Raw genomic sequence first — 12,215 nt, forward strand, 5'->3', positions numbered from 1 at the left:
AAAGCGCCACTACCCGGTGGACTGGCACGGAAACGCGTGTACTTCGCGTTCTGATGCCTCTCTTCTCCCCTCGGGGTGAAGGACTAGGGCGCTCCCCTTTGAGCCTCCCCCCGACATGTGCAGATGGTACGCCCCGCCGGAGGCCGGCGCCCCCCCCACCCCAGCCGGCTCGGCAGGCTCCATGGCCGGTCCTGCTCAGTTCGGGCGCTGCGTGCGCCCGCCCTCCTTGCTCTTAGAAGCGCTCTCTCCATTGGCTGCGGCCGGGTGCTCTTGCCAATCAGGAAGCGGCTATCATGGAGGAAGGGAATAAATACAAGATGGCTGCTCATATAAAACCAGGCATTGGGCTTCGCCCCGGCGATGGGGGAATAGAAGCTTTAACTCGCGCTCCAAGGGTTGTGCACTGCTCCTGCCCGCGCCGCTGCTGCCCCCCTGGGGGGAGCGAGACTCTGACCGTTGCCGGCCATAGCTGCGCTCAGCCGCTCCCCGCGGATCGCCGGCGGGGCCGAGGCCCGGTGCGGCGCCCGAGAGGCCCGAGCTAGGCCCTCCGCCCTCCTCCCCGGGAGAGCGGCGTCGCCCGTCGGCCCCCCCCCCCCCCCCCCGCCTGCTGTCCCGCCGCTCGCCTCCAGCGAGGCCCAGCTCCGGGCTGCCATGGCCGTCTCCAGGTCGGTAGGAGTCGGGAAGGGTGGGGAAAGGAGGGTCGGCAGCTGCGGCCCTGAGTGTGGCTTGGCTTCGGGGGGGCGCGGGGGTGAAGAGGGGTGCCCGGTTTCCACCTCCTCTGCCCTCGGGAGCCTGCGGAGGCCTCGCCGGGGCCTTCACTCTCCCTGGCGGCATGGGCCGCCTCGGTGGGGTTCGGGGGTGGCTGCGTGCCCTGGCGCCAGGGTTTGCTTCCTGGCGTGGGGTAGCTCCTGTGCCTGGTGCGCAGGGAAGCCCCCTCCCTTCCTCAGGCCGTAGGGACTCTGCCTGGGGCGTCTTGGGCTTCCTCCGGAATTCGACGGCTTCGTTGAGGCTACCAGTCCTTCCTCGGGTTAAACTGCTAGGGAATAGGGGATATCGAGTCTCAAAAACTGGCAAGAAACCGGTTTGCCTTTCAGAGCCCTTAGTTGTAAAGAAACGAATTAAAACAGGCTTCCATGGAGAAAAGTGATGAGTGTGTTCTGGCTGTGCCTCAAGATGTTGGGTAGTATCTGCTTACACACGTGTGCTGGGGTGTGCCAGCACTTAAAGTATTCACAGATACAGAGGTATGTCTTAATAGAGCTATTTTATAAAAAATGCTGAGCACAATTTCCTGCTATCTTTTTTTGAGTGAAATAGGGATGTTAGGCTTACTAACAGAATAGTTAAAGGAAACTATAAATCCAAATTAACCTTGTGATAGATTAGCTTCAGGTCACGTGTTGGTAGTATCTGTGTACTTCCGAAGTGCTAGAACAAAAGTAAATTCTGTATCTGAAGCTGTGTATGAATAAGTTTACAATTCTATGTAGCAAAGTAAGGGTGTGCCTGTTTACAATGGAAGTCCATTATTACTCAAAATTTATAGCAGCAATACACCTTTTAAGATTCCTAAGTAGCAGGTGTTTTAGTTTGAGGTTTGTAGTTTCTAGAAAGTAGCCCTTTATCTTATTCCACTCTTATTTTTTATCAACTTGTTACATTAGTTTCTTGGGCCCTTTTTTCCCCAAAGCTGTCTATAAGAATCTGGAAGTAGTAAGAATTGCTGTAACAAGACTATAATGTACGTTAAAATACTACTGCAAGCTACATGTGAAATAGAGTAGTAGTATAGTTACATTAAGCCTGGTGCAGTCTGCTTAAATAACTCTGCTAATGTATGTGTGATATGGGGGCTGACTGGAATATCAAGATACAGTTCTTCAGCTGGGGTTGTGTCTACTGTAAAGATTGATTTCAAATTCAGTTACCAATGTTTCTGTATTTATGTAAAACTACACGGCTTTAGTGAAAAGCAGTAGTGATCTATGCAAAGATGTAGTTGGCACCTGTTTGGTCTGGTAACTGACAGGAAAATTCTGTTTTGGATAAGGCTTCAGCTTTTGGATAAGCTTCAGCATGGAGCATAAAAAAGTGGTGTGTTAATAATGTCGCATGTGATATGTTGCTTCAGAGTACAACTTTAAGATCAAAATGTTACACAAGCTTAACATAAGGTACAGAACTTTTATTAAAGTGCTGTAATACTTATGAGTTGGTATAGAATTGTTTCAATTCCACATATAGATTAGGTAAAAGAATTACACGTTTTGGAGTACTGTAATGTCTTGGTTATTCCTGGCAAACTCCGATGTTGCTATAACTGTAAGAAGTGATACTGTGTAAATTTGCATGTTTTTTTAATAGATACGGCAAAATCTGTTCACATCCTTTTGAAGCTTCACAGCAACTCTTGACAAATGAACTTTTTATCTGCTGGATCATAGGAACACTGATGACACAATGTCAGTGTTGCTTTTGTAAATAAAAGAAATCTTGTATTCGCTTTTACTTCAGAATTTCTAAAGTCCTCTCCTACAAATAATTGTTTTGTACACTTACACACCACATAACTATACTTCTATAAAAGGTGTAGTTGTTCCAGCTTCTGTACCAGCTCCATTTAACTGTAGAGAACTGCACTTTTCCTCTAGGTAGTTACAGTTACATTTTATATTTTTTGAAGGACCAACATTCATTGTTGAATGATTCTAACTATACAAGTGGAAAGTGAGGAAGAAGTTGATTCAAATTAATCTTTCTCCAAGGACTGTGGTCTTTGCTGAGTGCATACCAAACATTGATAGTAACAAAAAAACTTCATTAGGGTTAGTTCTGTATTGGAACCATATTTAAACAACTATTTTTGTTTACCATATTTAAACAACTATTACATTCTTGAAACAGTAAATTATCAAGTGGTGGTTGTCTCAGTAAAGTTTAGTTTCTGCTTTTGGCCAATTGAAAACCTTTCTCAAAACCCTAGTCTGTTCAGGAAGATCTAAACAAATACAGGGAATGCTTTGACATATATCAAAATTAGATTGAGAATTTGCAGCTTTGCTATTAATGAGGTAATCTTGAAAATAATTGTCACTTATTTGTAATCTATTGGCAAAAGAGATTCGGTTATTTTATTTTGTGTTGTGTGTACATGCTTTTTTTACCAGATTCTGTTGTTACAGGGACTGAGAACCTGCTTCTATATAACACTTCTGTGATGATACACTAGAAAACAGACCTAAAAGCAGAACAGTATAGACCTCATACCAAAGGATGTTGCAGAATAGTTGTTTCACATGTGCTGATCTCTTTGGTAGTTTTATGTTGAAAAGACTAGCTAATGAACACCATCCTTTAGAAGCACATATAGGTGGGAAGGTTGATGTTCTTTCTGTGAATGCGCGAGCTAATTTGGTGGGCTTTGTCTCCTGTCTCTTATCTTAAAAGTGTATATGAAGTAGCGTAATGTTTTGCATGGCTAATAAAAAAATGAAAATAACTCTTCATAGTGGAACTGAGAAGGAAAAAAGGAAGTGAAAAATTTTGCTTCAGCTTCATTCCTACAAAGTGTATGATCCAAGTGGATAAATACAATGGCTCACTAGTGATCTTTTGGGATGCTTTAGATGAATTTTTTTCCAATTATTTATGGAAAATAGCAATGCTCATAGATTACTCAGGGTGATTGAGTTTTAGTAGATAATAAAGCACTGATAGTGCCTTTCAATACCTAATACAACTTCTTTTTCAGTTTCTTTAAGGCACCTCGTGTATCATTATTCCAACACTAAGGCTGTTAATGATTTTATCCCTTTTTTGAGGGCCTTCACAGTATGAAGGAGAACAAATATGCTTTTAAAATGTGATGAAATGCATGAAGCTGGTAAGACGCATTAAGAATAACAATTTGATTTTAATAGGTATATCTTTCTGTTCACACTGAAGTACCTTAAAGACAACCCCTTCAGGGTATTTCCAAGACACTTGCTTAAGCAAGTATGGGAAAGCATAACAACTTGCTCTTCTCGCAGGCTGTTCTTGATTTGGTCCACATAAGTTTAATACTAGTTTCTACAGTTTTCAGCACTTTCATTTACTTGGATTTGTATAAAACTGGTAATATGTAGACTAGGAACCTAGTGTATATTGTAATATAAATAATAATGTCAGAAGGTTATGGTAGTAAAGCTCCTGGAAAACAAGCAGGCCTCATATGTTGCGCTTGGCTTTTGAAGTATAGGGCTGTGTCTTCCCAAGAACAAATGGCTGCACTGGCTGGTATAATTACTTATGTAACATTTCAAGTTTAATACTGCATCACTGAGAGGTTGAAGTTCTTGAAGATACCAAAATTATCCTAAATGTCTTTTATGGGCTGTATATACCTTTTAGAAATGTTTTTTTGGGGTTATCATGAACTGTCTAAAGAAAGAGTTCAGCTTCTAGCTTGTTTGGAAGCTATTACTTCATGGCTGCTCTTGCATGAAAAGCAAGAGTTAAACTGAACAAGTATGTTTTCACTACTCCTTAAAGACATATGCCTGTACCATCAGAATAGGTAGATGCTGTGTAACCAATGCGATTACAGGAGTTCTGACTCAAAAAGGAGGGGAAAATAGTGTAAGTTTTCTCTCGTTTGTGGAGATTCAAGACCAGAACAGTGGACTGCCTTCCCTGTTGCTGTTTGTGGGAGGGAGCACCAACACAGTCATTGGGTGGGGGAAAGCAGAAGTAGCATGTGCACTACTGCCTAAATGAGATAGAGCTGTACAATTTCTCAGACACCTAACAGACTGAAATGAAAGTCAAAAGTCAGGCTTGCATTCTGATAAGAATTCTAACCTGCTCCAGCAGCTAGAACTTGAATTGTCACCAAGGCATTCCCTATATAATTTGTTGATACACTGCTTGTATTAGTGTGTCTTTACAGCCGTTTAAATTTCCTCTTTGTTCTCATAGGTTTTGTAATGTAATTGGTCATATGTTTTTGGGCTACATCATTGGATGTAGATACATATGTAAGAGTTTACAAACAAAACTTGTACAGCCTGATGCTATTGATCATGTATTATATGAAATATACATTTCATATGGAATTAATGATACTAATTTTAGCATTCAGTTGACTTCCATATGCAGTATATAATACCATGACCACTATGAGGTCTTGTTTCATTTCAGGTGTCCCTTCCACTGCTCTGTAGGAAACAAGAAAATTTCTCTGTTGTCCACAGCCCCGCCTTTATAACTATTTACTCCACAGTCTCCCACCTATGTGAAGTGAAATCACAATCCATTCTTTATGTGTATCATCACACTATTTTTGTTCTGAATTCTGTTCAGTGGTTTTTCTATTGCTTGCTGATTGTATATTGGAAAGTTGTTTACTTGATTATTTAACAGTTTATATGTGCTTTAGTAGGGGCTTGAGTTTTTTTGAGCTGTGAAGCTGACCAAGCTGGGATTTGACCAAATGATGACACACCACCAAAGGATTATCAGGTCAACAGGAAAAGCTAAAGCATCTTCATTAAAACTTAGGTTGAATTTTACAGTGTGTGTCAACCCTTGTCAAGTCTACGTTTTAATTTAGTGATGTTTTCTAGATTTCTGGGCTATTTCTGTACTAAGAAACAATGCCTGGGAGGAAGTTGCTGGGTGTTGAAATAAGATTTATACTGTGAACTCTTAAGAGTATTCCCTTGTCTTCTGATGGGTGCTAGCTACCAGTTTTCCAAAGAGCTCTAGGCAGAGTTTGACATTACTATTCCAGGGACTGCATCACTAAGGTTTTTTTTGTACAGTCACACAATATTAATGGGTTGGATGATATGCTAGGGTGGTTATGAGCTGTTCTGTACCAGTTGCCCTTTACTGTCAGAGACTGCTCCCTGGCCAGTTAAACATACTGGCGCATACAGATGTAGAGTCCAAACAGATCGCTTCATTGGCAATAGTGAGCAGTTCACTGTCCCTTTCAAGCCTCAACTCATTGAAATAAACAAATTGGAAGTTTCCTCATCTGAAGTCCAGTCCAGGGGGACCCAGTCCAGGCAGAATGCTTACACTGGGATGATTGGATCTTTATACAACTCAGCTGCATATGCTGTCTTTTGGAAACATTTTGGAGATACTGTTGATAACCTCTGTATCTTGATCTGTTCACTAACTATCCCACTACTAGCTTTCTAATGCCTCTATTAGCTGGAGGGCTTTCAAATTGCATCATGCAGCTCCCACAGGAGTGCCATAAGATTCACTTTAAATATTATAACTGTCCCTTCAAATGGAGATCAGCCCTCTGTTTGGAGGCATACCTTTAGGCAACAAAGAACTGAAGATTAGCATGAAAAACAGAACAGGTCATTTGTTGCAACATCTGTCTATGGTGCCTAGGTACAGTCATGTCTAACTTAGTTTAATGCTGAGTATGCAAAACTGATTGGAAGGCAGTGACCAGAACACAGAATCACCATGCTACCTCGAGAGTGTCACTGAGTTAGTTGTGGTGGCTCTTTTGAAAGCACTTGCTGTCATGTTTGTCCTTTGTAATTTTTTTATTTGTAGTCTTTGCTGCAGTAATGCACTGCAAGAGTAAAAGGTTTGTTATGTTTAGTGACTGGGGGTCAATAATAGTTTCTGTGTACTTTTATTCACAAAACCCCCTTTAGTTAACAGAACTAAGCCTGTATGCTTAATCATTTTGCTTAAATGTTGATTAAAGAGATGATGTTCCCCTTTATGACAGCTAACCTTGCTGTTCTGATGAATAGCAATGCAAATGAAGTTGTTTACTGTTAGAATTCTTCTTGCCTGCAGTCTTTCTCTAAGAATTAATTTATTTTTTTAGAATTGTTAATAAAATTGTTGGAGTGGTAGTAGTCTAGTGGTGGAAGAGTCTGGCCCAGTTTGGGATGGCTGTTCCAGCTGATATCCTGATCACAGACCTACTGATTATTCTTGAGTATCTCTCAGGTGGTTCTATGCTGAAAGTAAGAATTCAGGCTTTAGTCTTTTCAAAACTATTGTGCCCTAATTAAATGCTCTGTGTTTGACTTGGAACATTTATGTGGGGAGGATTCACTTGCCTAATCTAGGCATCTGGTGCCAGTTTAGATAGTATAATGTGTCCTTGCCACTTCAGAATAACAAGGATCTCCTGCATCCTGTGTCATGCCGCTGACCCCATGTGCATGACTCATTCTGAAGTGTCTCAGATGCTGCTAGATGCCTGTTCCTAAGCATCTGAATTGATGCTTTTGTGCCAAACATTACTAATGAACTCTGTGTCACTGTAAAAGCTCGTGGTATTTCTTAGGAGAAAAAATACTTAATTTGAATGTAATGCTGTTCATAAGAACTTAGAATTGCTGCTTCAAGTTCTTGCTGGTACACTTCATCAGTGATTAGAAAATCTCAAATTTCTCAAGTGAGAGGAAAAGGTATCTACTTTTTGAACAAGCTGTGCTTTGTAATGAGCTTGTATAGCATGAGTTCACATAGAGGTGGCATATGGTTGCCATCCTATGGATGAGATGTAGTTGACTCAGGATTGGAAGGTGACAGAAGGATTATCTAAACCATTGCTTATGAGTTAAAAATGTAGGACTTTGTATTTATAAGTGCTGATTACAGTGGTTAACATGCAGGAGAAGTAGTTTTAGAGATATATTTCATTTTTAGCTTTTGTTGGAATTTAGATTTTTTGTAATAATCCATAAATCTTTTTTGTTCTCTTATTTTTTTCTTCACATAAGTACTCCTTGTATTTCTTGTTTGCTTGTCTTCTGTATTCTTAGAACAACTTTCTGACAGCCTGTGTTGAAGTCTTCATTAAAATAAAAATTTTATCTGTGGTGTTAGAACATTTCACTCTACTATACTGATTCAGACTTCTGTGTTACACTTGTGAATGATGTGAGCCATGCAGTGCTCTGCTTACAGTACCATCTAAATGAGAGGCGGAACCACATGCCGTTAGAAAACTCCTTAGTTCTCTTTTGACTTTAAGAACTAGTTTAGAGGCTGTTTGTTCTGAGAATAAAAACCTTATCAGAATTTAGGAAACTTCTTTCCAAACTGCAGGTCCTCAAAATTAATTTGTTTAGAATTTTTAGTATTTTTTCCATTTTTAATGAAACTAAGAATGAAAACTTTAAAAAAAAAAAAAAACAAACCCCAACCTAGTGCTGCTGGTCAGTGGCAACTTTCTCAGTGTTACTCTTCCAACTAAAGCAGTAGATTTCAGACTCTGCCGTACTCTGCTGCAGCAACATCAAAACTTAAGATTAACACCTCCAAAATATTAACTGTTTGGGAATTGTATGTCATGGAAGTCTGGGTGAGGGAAGGGAAGAATGATTTGTCTGACCAGGAGTACTGTTAGTCTACTGCTAGTTAGCTGTATTTGCAAATCCTATTTCCATTTATTTTGCTGGGGCTGAATGCTGAAACCTTCCTATAGTGATGTGAAGCAATAGAAAGATTTTTGTTATTTTATTTCACATTTGTGTGTAAGTTAAGCATATTGCAATTTAAAACTGCAAATTACAAACCAAGCGTACTGCAGGTTGAAAAAAACCCCACAACTGTATTGTGTAGGTAATAGAGCTTTGAAAAGTTGTGGGTTTTAGGAGTGAATATCTAGTGTTGTAACTAAGATTGGAATTCAACTTGAGATTTTTTGAAGGTAGGCTGTCATAGTGGTTTTCTCGTGTTTTGATACATGCAGAGTTCTAGCTGAGGAAGTGGTCTAAGATGCACATTCTGCTTGACTTTGGAGATGACAAAAAAAGATATTTTGATAGTTAAAGGAGTGGGTGGTGCTAAATGGCAAACTTCTTGAGTTTGGAACACTGAAGTTTCACAGAGAAATGAAGACTGAAAGAGCTGAGTTTAAGAATGAGAGAACAAGCAAGTTAAAGCAAGATGTGGTTGCTCTGCAAGCTAGCATATTTTGTAGTGAATAATAGAGTGTGCTGCAAATCAGGTTGAGTTATTACTGTCAAATGTACTAAGGAAAAAATACTGGTAAATAGTGAAGTATCTGATATGCTCGTCCTGACTAGTCTACTATCAGTGATTTGGAAGAGTTGAATCTATAAAGCTGTTGCTTTCTTCCTTGACTGTCTAATTATACAAAACTGCTAGTTTAGATATGTTTGGGGTTTGATTTTTATGTAACTTTAAAAGAGTTTACTAACTAGTAAATCATAGCAATTGAAATTCCAGTTTTAGCTACAGAAATTGAAATGGGCTCACCTATTTTAGTAGTAGAAAGACAATTATTTCAAAGCTGGCAAGTATCAGAAGTGTGTCTAAAACACTAGAATGATTTGAAATACTTTCAGTTAGAATCTTGAATGAATATTTAATCTAGTATCTCCATTTATTAGAGCATTTGGGGTTTGGAACTTATTTCTGTGACATTACTACCATGGCTTGGTGTAGCACTGCTGTTCCTAATGTATTGTGACACATTATAAGATATTCTCAGGATTAAATGCAGTTTAAGCGTGTCAAAGAAAATACAAAATTTGATGATGTTAGAGGTTTTTTGGTTTTTTCAAATGTTTGAAACTAATGTTAAAGGCAGTTTTGGTGAGATGTAATTACTAGCAACAGACTAACAGGCAAAACACTTGTCCTTTTCCTGTATTTGCTCTAACCTATGGTATGTGTTTATGAGGAAGGGGAGTTGTTCAGGGTATCTGTATGCTTATTTCGTTAGGCAGATCTAGGTGAGCTTCAATGCTGTATAAATTCCAGTTTCATATTGTTGCAATATTTGGAGGAGTGTTTTTGTGATAAGGCTAGAAGGGACAATTCTGATTGCACTACGTGGACGGATTCTAGAGTCGCATTCAGTAATAACCTCATACTACCCAATAACTAATGGATAAATTAGGCACCCTGTAAAGAACGTTCTAACTGTCCCACTTATAGTGGAGGGAATAATGAACTTTTGTTACTTCTATCATTGATGGGTAGTCTCTATTTTTATGTGCTTTTTTTATATGATGACTTTCTCATTCAGTAACTCTGAACAAGAAATAAGCTAGCTAGTCTGAAATCAGATGATTGGAGTCTCTTTCACTAAATACAGAGTTACTGTGAAAACACATCTGCTTGTTAAGTTCCTGTATTTCATGGGAAAGCCAGAGGTATCATATTATTTCAAAGCTGTAAATACAACAACATGTTTGATCTTATATATTCCAGGTAATTAGGGGAGAAGTATGTGAAAAGCGAAAAGCAGAGTTTGAGATTATAGATCACAGGCTATGTCTTAAAAATAAATGATAATGCACAATATGAACAGCTGAGCCCTTTGCTTTATCAGACAAAATTTGATGAAGATCACTTACAACTTAACAGTATTTATTTTTCAATGTTGAAAATGTTCTATCATGCAACAAAGAAGGGAACAATTAAATTTTTTCTTGTACCTGCAGATTTTTTTAAAACTAATCTTTCTAATAGTTTGGGGGATTTTGTTTGCTTACCAAATTAAATGTGCTTTTAGAACAACTGTGCTTACTGTTAGAAAAAAGTACATTTGTCACCCTGTCACTTGGCAGTCTTCAGGCAAACATTTCTTCTGCTTGCATTAGATAAACTGAAAAATGTGGGGGAATATTAATAGAAATGGGCAGTGGAACTATGAATAGCATAACATTTTCGGTTTTTGTCAATCATATTTAGGCTTGATCGTCTCTTTATTTTACTGGACACTGGTACAACACCAGTAACAAGAAAAGCAGCTGCACAGCAACTTGGGGAAGTAGTGAAACTGCATCCTCATGAACTGAATAATCTCTTATCTAAAGTAAGCAATTTTTTTTTAGTACATTAAAGTAGTTTTGTTTTCACTATTAAAGGGGTGTGGGTTCTGTGGGAAGAAGTAGTCTCTGAAAACAGGAGACTGAAGAAAATGAGGAGACTACTTCCGTTAAGCCTGCTGTTTTGTCAGCCTCTGAAATGATTAATAAGTGAGGTTTCACTTTGCATTCAGTATTGATATTCTATGCTTCCTGTAAGTTCAGATTTACTTCTTTGAGGAGAAAGCTTTACTGTCTTATAAAAATTTCTGCTCCTTCCTTTAAAGATTGTTAATTTTGTGATACAGTATCAAAAATATAGGAGGCTGCATGTCTTTAAAAGGGCTGGGAAATGGAAAGAGATTTCCATAAGTTTGAGACTTCAATCTGGCTAAGTCTAGTAAAACCACCAAAAATAGTCTGTACCTGACAGCTGGAGGTGGCCGAGTGACCTCAATTCTGCTTTTACTGAACAGGTGCCCTCACCACAATTGATGGTATCAACAAAGTGGCCAAGGAATCATGACTATCAAACCACTTTCAGAGAAAGAAATAGTTTTTCAGATTTGAGACACAGTGGTAAATTAGTTTAGAAGAGCATATGTTGCTTCAAGTGGCCCATGTTGTCTATTGTCTTGGGTTAAGTGACTTCAGAGTTTTAAGATCTATTAATCTCATTTGAAAACTTCCTTTTAGAAAGCAAAAATCAAAAGTCTCAAGCCTTGTTCAGTACCTGGAGGAGATCATGCTTGAGTTTGACTGATGGGACTAAATTTAAGATAAATTCTTAATGTCTGACCATAGCAAGAGTTCCGCTAAGCAGCGAGCAATGTAGAGAAGGCTGCTTGCATTTCCTTGGTTTGTTTTCTTGTCCATTGTTTTTGTTGCTTTGAATGTTGTCTTAATCCATAGCATTAAAAGTGTGTTTTAATAGAGCATAACAGCTGATGGATTTTCTGAAAGTACGTTTTAAGCAAACATTTATTTATTTATTGATCTCTCCTTAAAGGTCTTAGTGTATTTAAGAAGTACGAATTGGGATACTCGTATTGCGGCTGGCCAGGCTGTTGAAGCAATAGTGAAAAATGTACCTGAGTGGAATCCAACTCCGAAATCAAAACAAGGTGCTGCTTAAATGAATTATGTACAATTCATTGTTTATCTGATGCAAACTGACTGTGATATGAGACTTTTCAAACCAACTGTGTCATTCTGGTTTTTATGAGCATAGACTTTTATATGTGTGGACCGTGGTAAACATGTCTGACTTCAGATGTTCATATTCAGTTACAATGATGTGCCTGACCTTTGTTTCTTCTAAGATTGCCATGCTTGTGCTCTGTACCCTCATAAAGCTTTTATAGATAAAAGGAATAATAACTAGTAAAATGGCGA

The 12,215-nt window shown here is 38.9% G+C and overlaps 1 protein-coding gene across 1 annotated transcript in view; it reads left to right on the plus strand.

Moving 5' to 3' along the window:
• The first annotated feature begins 335 nt into the window (after positions 1–335).
• Positions 336–12,215, plus strand: part of BTAF1 (B-TFIID TATA-box binding protein associated factor 1) — a 46,786-nt gene continuing 34,906 nt past the window's right edge. The window contains 3 exon segments of the mRNA XM_075758209.1: positions 336–665; positions 10,705–10,828; positions 11,830–11,944. Of these exon segments, the coding sequence (XP_075614324.1) occupies positions 652–665; positions 10,705–10,828; positions 11,830–11,944 (253 nt within the window). The 5' untranslated portion in view covers positions 336–651.

Source organism: Balearica regulorum, chromosome 7 (assembly GCF_011004875.1).
Source record: "Balearica regulorum gibbericeps isolate bBalReg1 chromosome 7, bBalReg1.pri, whole genome shotgun sequence".
Classification (NCBI taxonomy): Eukaryota; Metazoa; Chordata; class Aves; order Gruiformes; family Gruidae; genus Balearica; species Balearica regulorum.